The sequence below is a fragment of the Dama dama genome, chromosome 28 (assembly GCF_033118175.1).
Source record: "Dama dama isolate Ldn47 chromosome 28, ASM3311817v1, whole genome shotgun sequence".
Taxonomy (NCBI): domain Eukaryota; kingdom Metazoa; phylum Chordata; class Mammalia; order Artiodactyla; family Cervidae; genus Dama; species Dama dama.
The window spans coordinates 10,306,535-10,323,416 of NC_083708.1; the positions used below are offsets into that span (position 1 = coordinate 10,306,535).

Consider the following 16,882-nt stretch of genomic DNA (forward strand, 5'->3'; position numbering starts at 1 on the left):
TAAAATAGATAACCAACAAGGATCTACTGTATAGCCCAGGGAACTATACTCAGTATCTTGTAATAACCTATAAGGGAAAAGGATCTAAAGAAGAATATGCATATAACTAAATCATTTTGCTATACACCCGAAAGTAACACAACATTGAAAATCAACTATACTTCAATTTTAAAGAAAGAGTTTGGAAATTTATGTTTCCCTATATTGAAGAGTGCAATGTTGTGGGCTCTTGAGACACTTGCTCAAACTCACACATTTGGAAACAACTCCCTTCAGGAGGCAGGTGGGGGGCAAGCGTCTGGAAGTCACACCCCTGCAAGACCTCGCAGGGCTCACCGCAGTGCACGTGGCCCTAAACATCAGTGGAGAGTGCCCCACCTCAGGTCAGCTGATTGTAGGAAGCACACATATGCTAACGTAACTGGTGCAAGGCTGAAAACAAAACAAAAATGAAGTCTGGGTTTCTGCTCTTTGCGATGGTTTGTCTTGTGTGTGTTTGCATATCGCTGAGTGTGTGTGTATGTTCCTCTGGCTTCAGCGCACTTGGCTTTGATTTATTTTTTGTCATTGCTGGATCTAACTTGTTCTATATGGTTTTCCATCCTGAGGGGGTAGCACATCTTATGAAAAGAGCAGGGCCCGAATACCAAAAAATGCACCACAAATGTCAGTTATGCTATTAAATGTCTAGACAACTTTCAACAAAGTACTCCACATCTCTGAGCCCCGGTTTCTGGACTGGGCAGCAAGAATTTCAGTTGTCCTTCTATGTACAGTCGACTTGCCCAGTCCCCCTGGTATTAGGAGGGTTCATGCACGTGCCCTGGCCAGTGGGTTGAGACTGGGAGCAGGTGTGTGTCCCTAGGGAGAAGCCTTAAGACAGCTGTTGTTGTTGTCGTTCAGTCGCTCAGTGGTGTCCGACTCTTTGCGACCCCATGGACTGTAGCCTGCCAGGCTCCTCTATCCATGGGGTTTTCCAGGCAAGAATACTTGAGTGGGTTGTCATTTCCTTCTCTGGGAGATCTTCCCGACCCAGGGATCAAACTCGTGTCTTCTGCACTGGCAGGCAGATTCTTTACTGCTGAGCCCCCAGGGAAGCCCTGTGACAGTTGTCATCTTGCCTTGTCCCTGAAAGATGACAGAGTCATCTGGTCCCTGTGTGGAGCAGAGTCCCTGCCAACCCAAAGCACACGCATATAGCATCACCATGCTGTTTGACGTCATCAGGTCTCAGGGGTTGTTTGTTACTCAGCATGACTCAGCCCATCCTGGCTGCCATTTTCTGACATGAATAGTGAGTTCAGTGGAATTTACCTCTGAGGTTATTGTTGTCAACATGCAGAGAGAATCCTTCTACTCTTACCCTTGTTCTCACGGCTCCTCCACCCTCAAGCTCTCTCTTGTCTACGTCACTCCATCCAGACTCACTTCCCCACCCTCCCACCGTCCCTCTTTTATGGTGTCCTCTGTGGAACACTGGCTCCATTGTGTTCAAACTCTCTAAACTGCTTCTCATCTTTTTCTCCCCAACTGGAATCGGAATTTCAGAGCCTAAAGGGACCTCCCCTCTCTAAGAATCTGCAGAAACAAACCTTCAACCTCACTCCCAGCCTTGAGCATCTACAGACACCATGACATCCTAGACTCATCAGTACCAGTTCCTGCTCCTCCCTGGGAGCTGCCATCAGACCCGTTTTCTTTAGCTGTCAGCATCCATTCCCTAAGGACTCCTGACTGCCTCTGCTCCCAGGGAGCCTGTGGTCACTGGGCTGCTCTACCTGGCCTCTCCCATGCAGCTCAGACACCTCCCTGACTGTTCTCCCCACTCCCACCCATGCTTCACGTAACCCATCAACCTCCATCTTCTTCTTCTTCTAACCACCTCCACCTCTCCCCCAACATTTTATCTAAACTGCAATCACAGTCTCTGGGGCGCCTCAGCAGAAGATTCCTCTTCCCTTGTTCCTGGCTAGGGGCCAGTCACACAGGAAAACAGTGCCCCTTATGGACCCGTAACTACATGCTGTGTGTGTTGCCTAAAGCGAAAATAAATGACTTTTCCAGAACAGCTAGCATTGTTCACTCTTCTAGTCCCTGAAGTTTCAAAGAGTTGGATATGACTGAACGACTGATCACGCATGCTTACTTCTCAGAAACCCCTCCTTGAAAGGTCTCTGTTCTCTTCCTGGCCTCACCTCACCTTTCTCTGTCCACTCATTTGGCTGGCAACCCCCAGAGTTTTGTTTTCGGGATTATCTACATGTTTTTCTCCAGGGAATCTCACCCACCCTATGGCTTCTATGACCATTTAAATGCAGAGGACTCCCAGTGACCAGCACCAGATTGTCTCTAGACAAAAGCTCTAGGAGTAGCTATGTGATGTCCCAATAGACCTGGGGACACCTTATACTGAACACACCCTCAAGCAAACACCTTTTCTCCTCCGACCCCAAATCTGTGCTGTCCCTTCTATTTCGATCTGGCTTAATGGCATCACTGTTTACCTGTCTCCCGATTTGGAAACCTCCCTGTCGTTCTCACCTCCTTCCTCTCAAACCCTGCATACAGTCAGCTGCTAAATCTTGCTGTTTCTAATTTTAAAATATCATTTGATTCTGTCTCTTCCAAACCCTATGCTACTGGCTTAAAATAGGCTCTCAGTGTATCTTCTCTGGACTGTTTTTACAAGCTGTCTGTAATCTGTTTTCCTGATAAATTTCCCTCCATCCCCTCCAGCTTGCTGCTGTAGTTACAGAAAACAAAGCTAATCAGGTTTTTTCTGCGTGTAAAGGTTTCTGGTGGTTCTCTATGCCCATAGGGAAAAATTCCAACTATGTAGTTTGGCTACAAAGCTCTTAACCTCCTGGTCCTTCTTCTTCATCTTGATTCCTTTCCTCTGTTCATCTTCTTCATGCACATGCTGGTTCCTGTCCCTCCCAGGCCCATTGCTTCCAGCACAGACCATGCATTTTGAGAAGTCTACATATTTTGTTTCAAACTGTTCTGTTTGCTCCTCTCTCACCCTATTCACTTGAAAGCTTCCTACATCCCTTATAACCAAGTTTAAGCATCACGTACTTGGTGAGGCCTTCCCCAGTTCTTCCAGTTCTTATATTGCTGTTCTATTCCTTTGGCTCCCAGAGAACTTCATATGTGCTGCAGACTTTACAATGTGTCTCTTCATTTTTCTATTAATATGTTTGTCTCTCACCCTGGATAGACTAAGTTTCAGATTATTGGAGAACTGAATAGAAGTTGTTGAATACATGATGAGTGAACACAATGTTGTTCTTGGTACCAGTCTCTTCTGTTCTTCTTACTACATCTCTAACAGACAATCAACTTGAACTTAGGTTCTAAATGGCCTTCAGGCTGACCAGCTGCATGCAGCCAGGCTATTCAGTTGTGTAGCCACAAATGACCACCGAACACTTGAAGTTCTGCTAGAACAAGCTGAAAGAAGCTGTAAGTGTAGAATATACACTGGATTTTGAAGACAATATGAAAAAGAGAATGTAAAAATATCTTGCTAACAACTTTTAAAATTATTCACATGTTGAAATGATAGTATTTTGGATACACTGGATTAAATCAAATAGACTATTAAAATTAATTTCACCTGTTCCTTTTTTATTTTTATTTTTTGGTTACTATAATATTTAAAAGTACACATGTGGCATACATTAAATATAGATGTTGCTGTGACCCTTCAACCCATTATGTAGATGATCTCTTGGTGGTGAGCCTGTGTTCTGTTTTTTGTTTTTTCCTTTTTGAATCCTTGCAGTGGAGGAATTATTTTCTGGCGGGGATGGGGAGACACTAAAAAAAATGATATTTGTTAACTGATTACTGCTGGACCAACTTTCCCAAAACAACCCCTTACATTTTTCCCCATTCATGGAGTCGCAGAGTTGGACACGACTGAGCGACTGAACTGAACTTACTCTCCTAGTGAAGAATCTACAGGTTTTCTGTCATCAGCTACTACATCGAGGCCAGATTGCTTTGTCTGGTGTCACAAGCCTTCTTCAATCCTGTTGCACTTGACTTATCCAGCCTCATCTCTCATTTGTCCTAAGTAGCACCCCTGTCTTTCTGTCTGTTTTCCAAGCTACTTGAAGTCTTTGTTTCTATGCCTGCTGCTCTTGCTTAGAATCTCCCACCCAGGCCCCTCTAAACCAAGCCAGCCTTCAAGATAATGGCTCCTACTTCTGTCCCCCACATGACTTTTTTCCTGCTTATTAGCACTTACTTTAATGTCCTCCTAGTTATTTGTAAGAGTCATGAAGTTTAAGTTGTAATTATTTATTTACTCAACATCTGCACTGCAATCACCATTCAATTTAATTCCAAAAACATTTTCTTCTGTGCCAAGAATGGGGCTAGGTGAGCCTGGGGTTGGGGGTCACCTTTCTGCAGGGCTTGGGTTAGGAATTGGCCAGATAACGCACAGATTCCTGCCCAGCACCTTTCCTAGCATTCGTCCCACCACAGGCCTGGTCCGTATTTGTTCTGATTCCTTAGGTTCCATGTTAGAAATTGCTAGTATGCCACATCACGCCAAAACATTCAGACTCCTTCACCCAGGGTTCAAAGTCCACGGGCCTGGATTGAGAAGCTCTGGGCTCTGAGAAAATGTCTTCTTTCCCTATTCTTCTTGCATTAAAAGTGATTGTATATTATCCAGGGTGAAACAGATCACCAGCCCAGGTTGGATGCATGAGACAAGTGCTCTGGCCGGTGCACTGGGAAGACCCAGAGGGATTGGGTGGAGAGGGAGGTGGGAGGGGGGATCAGGATGGGGAATACATGTAAATCCATGGCTGATTCATGTCAATGTATGACAAAAACCACTACAATATTGTAACGTAATTAGCCTCCAACTAATAAAAATAAATGGAAAAAAAAAGTGATTGTGATACAGCTTTTTCTTAAAGGGACCCGGCCCAGGGCCCTTCGTTCCTGGGCCCCAGTCTTCTTGCCCTCACACGAGGGAGGCCTTACTGCTCTGGGACTGAATCTCAGCTCCTGCATGGAGCAGTGGGGCCAAATCCTCTCACTCCTCCAGGCCACATGGCCTTCTTCTGTAGGATGTGTGTGTCAGTGTGTTAGTTGCTCAGTCGCGTCGAACTCTTTGCGACCCCATGGACTGTAGCCCACCAGGCTCCTCTGTCCACGGAATTCTCCAGGCAAGAAGACTGGAGTGGGTAGCCTTTCCCTTCTCCAGGGGATCATCCCAGCCCAGGGATCAAACCTCTTGCATTCCAAGAAGATTCTTTACCATCCTAGCCACCTGGGAAGCTAGGATGTCCCCATGTGTAGGATGCGGACAACACTATTCAGAGCTGTGATAAGAACTGTGCTCAAGGCGCACAGTGGCCACCAACCGACGTCGGCCTTCAATAACACATGTCACATCCCCTACAGTAGAAGAGGCAGTTTTGCCTATTAGGTCCCATATGGGCCTCCAGCTTCAAGGCCAGGGTCTGTTTCTAACGTGCCAGTGAAGAAACGTTGAATGAATGACAGAATCCGCCCAGTTACGATTACTTCTGCCTTTCCGATGTCGTGCCGTAGGTGCAAAGGCAAAGAAGCACACGGAAAGGTCGTCCTTTACGGGGTCAGACTCGAGGTCCCCAGAGACGATCGCGTCTGGAGAGAGGGCGGAAGGCCATACGCGCCTAAGGCTCGGCACCTTCCCGGAACCACCTGTGCGCCGGACTGGAGCGGAAGCGCCCAGCGGGCTGGGTTCGCGGGAGGCCCGGCGCATGCGCGGCGAGTCAGCGCCTGATCCTTCCGGCGGCGCCGCCCGGAAGCCTTGGCCCCGGCCCCTCCCCCTCGCCGGCTCGGCGGTGCGTGCGGGGCCGGCCCGGCGAGGAGGCGGGACACGTCGCCGCCGCCGCCTCCGCCGCCGCCGCCTCCGCCGCCGCCGCCTCCGCCGCCGCCGCCTCCGCCGCCGCCGCCGCCCCTCCTCCTGCTCCAGCCGCCTCGGCCGCCGCTTCCCGGCCGAGTTCGAGCGGCCCCGGCGGCCCCCGGCGCGTCCAGCTGCGCGGACCCACGCCCGTCCCGCCCGGCTGCCGCCCGCGTCCACCCCGCCGCGATGGCGACGCGCTCGTGCCGGGAGAAGGCGCAGAAGCTGAACGAGCAGCACCAGCTCATCCTGTCCAAGCTGCTGAGGGAGGAGGACAACAAGTACTGCGCCGACTGCGAGGCCAAAGGTAGTGCGGCGCGACCCTCGGGCCGGGGCTCCGGGGTCCCCTGCTCCCGCCGGGCCGGCGCGGGCCGCCCGGCAGGTGCCGCGGCGGGTGGGGCGGCCGGGCGGGCCGCGTCCTCCGCCCGGGCGCTGCGGGGCTGGGCGGCCGGGCGGACTGACGGTGCGCCGGTCCTCGGGGCTGCCCTCCGGGCGGTCCTCGCGGCGGCATCCCCGGCCGTCCTCCCGGCGGTCCCCCGGGCGGTCCTCGCGGTGGTCCTCCCGACGGCCCTCCCGGCGCTCCTCGCCCGGGGCGAGCTCAGCGAGGCAGCTGGGGAAGGGCTTGAGGCTGGGCGTTCGTACTGTGCTCCAGCCTGGATTTTGGCCCGAATGAGAAGGGGTTTCGTTAACGTGAGTCTTCTTGGACGCCGGGCTTTTTCTGTTGCTGAAGGTTTTAATTCGATTCTCTCCGACTAGGTAGTCCAGGGGAGTCTGTATGTGGACCCTGGTCTGTGTGCCTCTTGAACGTCGAAGGGGTGTTCTTCAGATCCAGACATGAGAGGAACCTAATTTTAGTTTGTTCAGTTGGAGGGCTTCTGCCTCAGCCTTTGAAATAGACACACTATTTTTAGCCTATATGTTTCGGCTTTGGAGAACTGATGTATATTTAATGTCTTATAAGTAATCTCATGGGAAACACGTTTCAGAGGTTTTTTTTGTTCGTTTAAAACAAACCCCTCATACGGCTAGGAAATAAAACCCGGCTTATTCGTGAATTGGTGTCCCTGGTGAGAGACCGAGGGTTCTCCGGAATCTCAGTCAGTTCCCGGGAAGGTAATTGAAGATTTCTGCACTGTTTGACCTCGACTTTTCCCGAAGCTTTCCTGTTCTTCCTCAACGCTGTGTAAATGAGTCACGTCTCAGTGGGCAGGTGATACTTGATAAGACTCAGCCACACGCCATTGGCAGGTTCTTTTACTACCGTGACGGTCCCCGGCTACTGGGAGGTCATGTGACTGGACTGGAACCGGACCGTTTATGAAGCACTTTTCAATATCATAGTAAAGTCACTTGGGGCCAACCATTCAGGCAGTGAGTTGCAAACGCCCGCTTATCGCGCTAGTATTTGTTTACCTGATATGGATTACGTGTGTCGTTTTTGGAGAATAAATGCCTTTCTGTATTGAGGCTCTATTACTCATCACTGCATTAGTGAAATACTGGAAAATGGGCCTTTAAAAGGTCAGTGGATGAGTTTATATTTTATGCATGTTGAGTAATGAATCAATCACATAGTTAGAGATGCTAGTAAGTATCAAATCTATTCATTAGAAATTGAATAACAGTTTTAGCAGTTCCCTTTATCTATAGAAACCATTCAAAAATAATTCTTGTTCAGATTTCTTTCTGCCAAAAGGTACTTTGTAAAATCAGATTTTCGCTAATATTTCTGAAAATAATTTATAGGTTTAGAGAAAGCCATTGTTTATCACATGTTGACATTTGCATTTATGGTTTTTGAGGTGGGAGAAGGATGTAATCAGGTATTTCTCACATTAGGACAAAACTTTTACTTTTTCTGACCTGAGGAATAGGGAGCGTTAGTTTTGCTCACATGTTGGATTGCCACCGAGGTCAGTAGATATGTATTGAATGGATGTCTTTTTTGTTTTGGCTTTGTTTGGTCTTGTGTGCATGGTTTTGTTTTTGAGAAGTGGAGGAAGTGGGACAGAAGGGAGTACCCAGAGCTCGAGGATGTGGTGTGAAGGGCGTGAGCCACAGGCATGATTTAGAAAGCTCAGCGCTTTTTCCTGATGCTGCTGAATCTAGGATAGTGTTAAGGTGATCTTCTAAATTATTTCATTGTTTCATCTTGGTCCTTCAAGGGGAAAAAAAAAGCAAATAGTTCAAACCACTTATTGGTTGAATGAAACTTGATTTCATAGTTGTAATAATTGAAAAAAATTGACATGGTGAGGCAGTTGCTATGATTAAATATATTTTGTAAAGTTATTGAGCCTTTGGTATGATCTAAGGGGCTCTCTTTGTAGAAATCTTGGCTTATTTCTTGATTTTGGATTTATTATTATGTATACCAGATGACAGGGCCTCTCATGTGGCGCTAGTGGTAAAGAACTAGCCTGCCAATGTGGGGAGACATAAGAGACCTGGGTTCGATTCCTGGGTCAGAAAGATCCCCCTGGAGGAGGGCTTGACAACCCATTCTGGTATTCTTGTCTGGAGAAGCTCATGGACAGAGAAACCTAGCGGGCTATGGTCCATAGGGTCGCAAAGAGTCAGGCATGACTGAAACAACTTGGCACACACGCACGTGCCAATTGACATAGTAAATGTAGGTAGTGAAATTCTGATTAAATGTACTTTTTTTAAAAGTTGGAGGATAAAATTATTTAATTGCTGTTGTTGCTAAGTTGTGTCCACTTCTTTTGTGACCGCATGGACTGTAGCCCGCCAGGCTTCTCTGTCCATGGGATTTCCCAGGCAAGAATACCGGAGTGGGTTGCAGTTTCTTTCTGCAGGGGATCTTCCCAACTGTGGGATGGAACCCATGTCTCCTGCAGTGGCAGGCAGATTCTTTACCACTGAGCCACCAGGGAAGCCCCTGGAGGATAATTGCTTTACAATTAAATGTACTTTTAAAAGACATGCTAAAGGTCTTATTTTTACAGCTCAGTTATTATAAGTGGTTCCATACTGTATATGTGTATTGATTTTTTTTTCTTCATCTCCTAATAAACTGCATCAAGCTTTTCATGTATTTTGAAGCTATTTTCTAGTTAACTTAATTTTCTTTCTTAAAAAGTATGTTTCCCCTATTGCTCTTTGTACCAGAACTAGAATTTAGGGCTAGAGATTTCCCTGCTCTGTTGCCTTATACCAACTGGCAGAAGTTAGTCACTTGGATTTTGACATTTTCTTACTGAGTCACTGGTGTGTGCTTCCTGATGGTGTTTGGGAAGGGAGGAAGGAGAGAAGGATGGCATAGGTGCCAGCTTCCTGCTCTTGGTCCTACTCTGAGCAAGTCTGTTGAGCGACCGGAGAATAAGAGCAAGCAGGTCGTGCCGCCCGTCCTCTCTCAGGCCTCAGCGGGCTCTCCGCGGGAGTTTGAAAGCAGTTCTGTTGGTGACTGCTTGGTGGCACTTGATGGAGCAGGGAGGATTTAGAGCCCCTTGCTGACTTAAAGTGTACTCTTCAGTGTTTCAAGTTTCGTCTGGGGTAAATACTAGCTGTCATTCTGAGCATGTATAGGTCAGCATGAAAAATGCATCTCTTGCCTTGTAAGTTTTGGGGTGGTTGGAAGCAGAAGAAGCTTGGACCCTAGAGACTGCCTGGTGTGGAGAGGTTAAGCTCTTGACCCAGATCAAACTCGCATTTCTTCACTCCACGATCTGGACTTGAGGACGTCGCCAAACACCCTATCGGGTTAGAGAGCTAAACTTGTTGTCAGACCCTAAAGGAGCTTGTTCGGTGGGGGCTGCATTTTTGCACACGAATAATTTCAGCAGAGTGTACTCAGCACACTGTTGGAATAGTGCCCGTGAGCAGTGCCTCCCTGGCCCCTTCCTGTGGACTGCTGCTCTCCTTGCGCCGAGCTTTTGTCCCTTGATTGTCTCCACAGCTCCTGGAGCGCTGCCTCAGAGCCTTTGCATATGCTCTTTTCTTCTGCCCAGGAAGCTGACAATTTTTTATCTGGTCAGTTTACCTATCTTCCAGTTTCTGCTTAAGTGTCTCTTCAAGGGAATTGATTCTCCCTGCTCTTCCCAGGTTAGATTAGGCTTCCACTTATACATGTGAGATGCACCTTGAGTCTTTTATTACACTCATCACAGTTGTAATTAAACATTATTTGGGTAATTATTGGGAAATCAGGGATTGGGTTGTAGCTCTGAGACGGAAGAGACCTCGTCTGTCTTGTTTTGCCTTGTAGCCCCAGCCCTCGGCACAGCAGGTGAGATGCATCAGATAGATGCAGCTCAGCAAATACCTTTGAAAGGGCGGATGTGCAAGCACAGAGCTGAGGACAGACGGCAGGTATGTGGATGAGAGTACACGTTTCGGCCTGTGGATAGACTGTCTTAAAGCATGGTCAGACTTGGCGGTGACTGGTCACAGGAAGAGCTGGAGTGGCGAGAGGCAGCCACCTAGTCCTTTGGTTATCACTGTGGTCCAGGCCAGAGTGTAAGAGGACGGGAATGGTCTTAATGTGACTGTGTTGTAAGTCAGCGGATAGGACAGGAAAGGGAGCCACTGGAGCCATCATAAGATATCTGTTAAGGAGTAGACCCCTTACAACATTGTCGAAAGGGCTGGAGGAGCCGAAGCCAGCGAGCCACTCCTGGCCTTCTGATTTCAAGGCCACACACTACTGCCTCCTGCCACTGCCGCGGCTGTATCCCTCCCTGCAGTGGATTGGAGGACCAGGCTGCCGTGGCCGGTCAGTGCCTGTTGGACATGTCTGTTGGCTGTCCTGACTGTGGACAGACGGCAGCTGCAAGCCTGTGACACCCACGTGCCCGTCACTGCAGACCTAACTTAGGTCCAGTCCTTTACTGTCTAGGGAGCCGGAGGCTTTCTGACCTCTTTGCAAATTAGAAGAGTGAAATGGGGTTGTGAGACCCAGTCCTAGAGGCCACTACAGGCAGCAGAGGGTGGTGAACATTTTTCATTAACTGTTCCTTTAAAATAGGTTTATATAGGAACCCTGAAATATCAAAGTAATTCTTACTAAAAAGTACAGTTCACCTTCAGGAGCTGGTGTTTACAATGATGTTAATACTTGTAGGATAAATTTATGTAAACAGAAGTCTGTAATTATAATTTCTTTAAGTTCAGTTCAGTCGTGTCCAACTCTTTGAGACCCCATGGACTGCAGCACGCCAGGCCTCTCTGTCCATCACCAACTCCCAGAGTTTACTCAAACTCATGTCCATTGAGTCAGTGATGCCATCCAACCATCTCATCCTCTGTCGTCCCCTTCTCTTCCTGCCTTCAATCTTTCCCAGCATCAGGGTCTTTTCTGTTGAGTCAGTTCTTCACATCAGGTGGTCAGAGTATTGGAGTTTCAGCTTCAGCATCTGTCCTTCCAGTGAATATTCAGGACTGATTTCCTTTAGGATGGACTGGCTGGATCTCTTTGCAGTCCAAGGGACCCTCAAGAGTCTTCTCCAACACCACAGTTCAAAAGCATCAATTCTTCGGCGCTCAGCTTTTTTTATGGTCCAACTCTCACATCCATACATGGCCACTGGAAAAACCATAGCTTTGACGTGGTGGACCTTTGTTGGCAAAGTAATATCTCTGCTTTTTAATATGCTGTCTAGGTTGGTCATAGCTTTTCTTCCAAGAAGCAAGCGTCTTTTAATTTCATGACGGCAGTCACCATCTGCAGTGATTTTGGAGCCCCCCAAAATAAAGTCTGTCACTATTTGCATTGTTTCCCCATCTACTTGCCATGAAGTGATGGGACCAGATGCCATGATCTTAGTTTTCTGAATGTTGAGTTTTAAGCCAGCTTTTTCACTCTCCTCTTTCACTTTCATCAAGAGGCTCTTTCGTTCTTCTTTGCTTTCTGCCAAAAAGGTGGTGTCATCTGCATATCTGAGGTTATTGATATTTCTCCCGGCAGTCTTGATGCCAGCTTGTGCTTCATCCAGCCCAGAGTTTCTCATGATGTACTCTACATATAGGTTAAGTAAGCAGGGTGACAATATACAGTCTTGACATACTCCTTTTCCTATTTGGAACCAGTCTGTTGTTCCATGTCCAGTTCTAACTGTTGCTTCCTGACCTGCATACAGGTGCCTCAAGAGGCAGGTCAGGTGATCTGATATTCCCATCTGTTGAAGAATTTTCCACAGTTCGTTGTGATCCACACAAGCTTGGCATAGTCAATAAAGCAGAAGTAGATGTTTTTCTGGAACTCTTGCTTTTTTGATGATCCAACGGATGTTGGCAATTTGATCTCTGGTTCCTCTGCCTTTTCTAAATCCAGCTTGAACATCTGGAAGTTCACAGTTCACATACTGGTTTGGAGAATTTTGAGCATTACTTTGCTAGCATGTGGGATGAGTGCAATTACTGGTCGGGACATAGACCTGGATTACTGTGATACTGAGTGGTTTGCCTTGGAAATGAACAGAGATCATTCTGTCATTTTTGAGATTGCATTCAAGTACTGCATTTCAGACTCTTCGGTTGACTGTGATGGCTACTCCATTTCTTCTAAGGGATTCCTGCCCACAGTAGTAGATACACGAGTTAAATTCACCCGTTCCAGTCCATTTTAGCTCGCTGATTCCCAAAATGTCGACATTCACTCTTGCCATCTCCTGTTTGACCACTTCCAATTTGCGTTGATTCAAGGACCTAACATTTCAGGTTCCTATGCATTATTGCTCTTTACGGCATCAGACTTTACTTCCATCACCAGTCACATCCACAACTGGGTGTTGTTTTTGCTTTGGTTCCGTCTCTTCATTCTTTCTGGAGTTATTTCCCCACTCTTATCCATCTTGGAGAAGTAGCATACTGGGCACCTACTGACCTGAGGAGTTCATCTTTCAGTGTCTTGTCCTTTTGCCTTTTCATACTGCTCATGGGGTTCTCAAGGCAAGTGGTTTGCCATTCCCTTCTCCCGTGGACCACATTCTGTCAGAACTCTCCACCATGACCTGTCCATCTTGGGTGGCCCTACATGGCATGGCTCATAGTTTCATTGAGTTAGACGCGGCTCTGGTCCATGTGATCAGATTGGTTAGTTTTCTGTGAATATGGTTTTCAGCCTGTCTGCCCTCTGATGGAGAAGGATGAGAGGCTTATGGAGGCTTCCTGATGGGAGAGACTGACTGAGGGGGAATATAGGTCTTGTTTTGATGGGCAGGGCCATGCTCAGTAAATCTTGAATCCAATTTTCTGTTGGTGGGCGGGGCTGTGTTCCTTCCCTGTTACTTGACCTGAGGCCAATAATGGTAGAGTTAATGAAGATAATAGTGACCTCCTTCAAAAGGAGGTCTGCTGCACTCAGTGCCCCGACCCTGCAGCAGGCCTCCGCTGACCCACACATCTGCCAGAGACTCCTGGACGCTCCTGGGCAAGTCTGGGTCGGCCTCTGGTGGGGTCACTGCTCTTCTCCCGGGTCCTGGTGCACAAGCTTCTGTCTGTACCTCCAAGAGTCCTTTTCCCAGTCCTGTGTACGTTCTGGTGGCTCTATGGTGGGGTTAATGGCGACCTCCTCCAAGAGGGCTCATACCATACCCAGGTCTGCTGCACCCAGAGAAGAGACCTACCTATCTAAAATTACTCTCAGAATGTTAAACTTCAGTCTGATGCTCTGTTCCCAAATTCTATGGATCCTCAGGTTTCCCCTTTTGATTATATGTAGACTTCTGGTGTTTGAGCTGGTATGGAAACCACAGGTCTCTCTGACTCATCAGTTTATAACTTAGGCTGCATGTGGTCCCCTGCTTTTTTTCTCCCAGTTCATCATCTTTGTCTTCTTTTTTTTAAAGATTGAAATGTTCATCCCGAGAAAACCATCATTCAAAACGATACATATATCCCGGTGTTCACTGTAGCACTGTTTACAGTCAGGACATGAAAGCAACCTATCCATCAGCAGATGAATGGATAAAGAAGTTGGGGTACATATACACAATGGAATATTACTCGGCCATAAAAAGGAACACATTTGAGTCTGTTGAATTGAGGTGGATGCACCTAGAGCCTGTTATACAGTGTAAAGTGAGTCAGAAAGAGAAAAACAAATATCGTATATTAATGCATGTATATGTAATCTAGACAAATGGTACTGATGAACCTATCTCCAGGGCAAGAATAGAGACACAGATGTAGAGAACTGCCCTGTCAGCGTGGGGGAGAAGGAGAGGGTGGGTGGACTGAGAGAGCAGCACTGACATATATACGTTACCGTCTGTGAAGGAGACTGCCCGTGGGGAGCTGCTGTGTAACGCAGGGAACTCAGCCCGGTGCTCTGTGAGGCTGTAGGGAGGTGGGAAGCGGGAGGGAGGCTGGAGAGGGAGGGGATAGATGTAAAGCTTACGGTTTTATAAACCGTGTTTATAAACACAGCTTTATAAAGCGCTTATCATCCAATCCAAAGAACTTATCGATTATAAACAAGTGAAATATGTTAGGAACGATCCATCATTTATGTTGAATGAGTGTCTAAACATCAGCATTTTGTAGCCTCAAAAATAAATCAATAATTAAAAAATAGTTACTATAAAGGATAGGCTTTCATGACTTGATTTCAGTACTTAAGTGAATTTGTATCTTAATTCTTGCTGTACAAGATGTGTATATAGCCCTTACTGACCTTCATGGACTCCAGACCATTCTCTCTGTAAGGCAAAGTCAAATAATTGACATTGTAATTCTGTACATTATAAACTCGAGCCTTTTCCTTGCTGCTGCTGCTATTACCAGTCTTTTGCCTGGATGGAATCAACTCATTTTTCTCTTCTCAATAGAGGAAGATCAAAGAAACTTGGAAGCCATTTTGTTTACGTTGCAATTATTATCAAAAGTGTTGACTGTGTTACATTCTGACCTCTGTAAAAAGTTGATTTAACAAACATAGTTTTGTTGGTAAGTCAGTATTTTCTGGGCACTGCGAAGGTTAAGTATCATGTCCGGTACTGTCAAATGTGCTAAAAAAGTTAGGATGTGGTCCATAAAGTAGTTACGGATCTCAGTGGATACGAAACGATGATCAGTTAAATTCTAATCTATGTGTAGATTATAGGTTCATTAGAAATTTAGTATTGGGAGAATTCAGTGTGACTTGGAGAAGGTAAAACTGTAAGGTTGAGAGGCGCAGAGCGAGAGGCCGCGTGGGGGGGAAGGCGGCGCCGGGCCAGTGAGGCCCGCGGCGGGATATTCCTAGGCGGCGAAGGCGGAGTTGCCATCTTGGGATCCCATGGCTTTCTCTAGCGGGCTCTGGGGCCCCTGCGTCCACATGAGCAGAGCATTCAGCCAGCGCTGTTTCAGCACCACTGGCAGCCTTGGCGCAATTCAGAAGATGACGCGGGTGCGTGTGGTGGACAACAGCGCCCTGGGGAACACCCCTTACCATCGCCCTCCTCGCTGCATCCACGTCTATAGCAAGAACGGGGTGGGCGAGGTGGGCGACCGGATCCTGCTGGCCATCAAGGGGCAGAAGAAGAAGGCGCTCATCGTGGGGCACCGCATGCCTGGCCCCGCAGTGACCCCCAGGTTTGACTCCAACAACGTGGTCCTCATCGAGGACAGTGGGAACCCAGTGGGGACCCGAATCAAGACACCCATCCGCACCAGCCTCCGCCGGAGGGAAGGCGAGTGTTCCAAGGTCCTGGCCATCGCTCGGAACTTCGTGTGAGCGGAGCCCAAGCGCTGGCCTCGGGGCTCGTGGATGGAGCCGTTCTGAGAACTGCCTCTGCCGAGAGGGAGCCCGGGAACAGTGTCCTGTGGGAAAATAAACGCTTCCGTGTAAAAAAAAAACAAACAAAAAACTGTAATGTTGAAAGTTCAAACAAAAAAAAATAAGGTTATATATACACAAATTATATAGTGCTTCATTCTTGCCAGCCACTGGTGTAATCAAATATCTTACACATATTAATTAACATATAATTAGTCCTCAACATAATCTTTTGAGGTTGGTAGTACAAGTGAGGAAACTGAGGCACACAGAACTTAAGTAACTTACCCAGTGTTATCCAGCTAGGAAATGGTAGAGCCAGGAATTTTTTCATGAAAAAATTTTTTGATGGCTACCATATATTTCAGGCACTTTTCTGGGAGCTGGGTGGGAATAAATCAAGGAACAGGTAGGTGAGGTCCACAGTAAAGGATTTGCTGGTCTGTTGGAAGCAGGAATGATTGCAGAGTTGGCCCCTGACTGGCATCCGGAAGCTTGGATGTGGAAGGGTCTCATTACCCTAAGTGATGTCGGTCACTGTGCCTAAACTCATTGTGCAAATAGCATGGTTTCTGCTGGACACCTGCTTTTCTTCTGGGAGTCTGGAGATTGCATTTGGGCTAGGCAAGCTCCCAGGTAAAAGCCCTAGGCACGGAATCTCTGATGAGCTTCCCTGGCTGGCAGGGTTTCACACCCGCTGTCAGAAGTCACTGCTGAGAAGTATGTTGAGTGGAGCCCCGCCGGAAGAGAACTTCTGCACACTTGTGCCTGATTTCTCCCGGACTTCGCTTTTTGTACCTTTTCCTTTTGCCAGTATGCTTGGTGTCCTTCTGCTGTAAGAAGTCGTAGCCATGAGTACACACATACATTGAGTCTTGTGAGTCCTTTTAGTGAAGTAGCACACTCGTGGGTAGACTTGGGGACCTTACAACATTACTGATAGTGTGTATTTTCCTCCAGTATGTTGGCAGACCCGACTGCCCAGGTGGCTCAGTGGTTAAGAATCCCCCTGACAAGCAGGAGACTCAGGTTCACTCCCTGGGTCAGAAAGATTCCTCTGGAGGAGGATAAGGCAACCCACTCCAGTGTTCTTGCCTGGGAAATCCCATGGACAGGGGAACCTGCGGTGCTATAGTCCATGGGGTCACCGAGGGTCAGACACAGCTTAGCATCTAAACAACGACAATATCGGCAGACCACGTCAGCGTCTCAGCATATCTCAGCTAGCTCTAGAACCCAGCCTAGGGGTA

At 47.6% G+C, this 16,882-nt stretch overlaps 2 protein-coding genes across 6 annotated transcripts in view; both read left to right on the plus strand.

The window, feature by feature from the left end:
- The first annotated feature begins 6,044 nt into the window (after positions 1-6,044).
- SMAP1 (small ArfGAP 1) overlaps positions 6,045-16,882 on the plus strand; it is a 160,492-nt gene continuing 149,654 nt past the window's right edge. The window contains exon 1 of one of the 5 annotated variants that reach the window (XM_061131855.1): positions 6,045-6,221. In XM_061131855.1, coding sequence (XP_060987838.1) covers positions 6,104-6,221 — 118 coding nt within the window. In that variant the 5' untranslated portion in view covers positions 6,045-6,103. The remainder of the gene's footprint in view (positions 6,222-16,882) is intronic. The other 4 variants (XM_061131856.1, XM_061131857.1, XM_061131859.1 and 1 more) reach the window with 4 other exon arrangements.
- On the plus strand, positions 15,035-15,605 carry LOC133048220 (large ribosomal subunit protein uL14m-like). The gene has a single exon (XM_061131861.1). It carries the CDS (start codon positions 15,153-15,155, stop codon positions 15,588-15,590), a length of 438 nt encoding a protein of 145 aa, XP_060987844.1. The 5' UTR covers positions 15,035-15,152; the 3' UTR covers positions 15,591-15,605.

Coding starts and splice junctions, on each gene's coding strand:
- LOC133048220 (XM_061131861.1), top strand. CDS start 15,153: ATGGCTTTCTCTAGCGGGCTCTGGGGCCCCTGCGTCCACATGAGCAGA.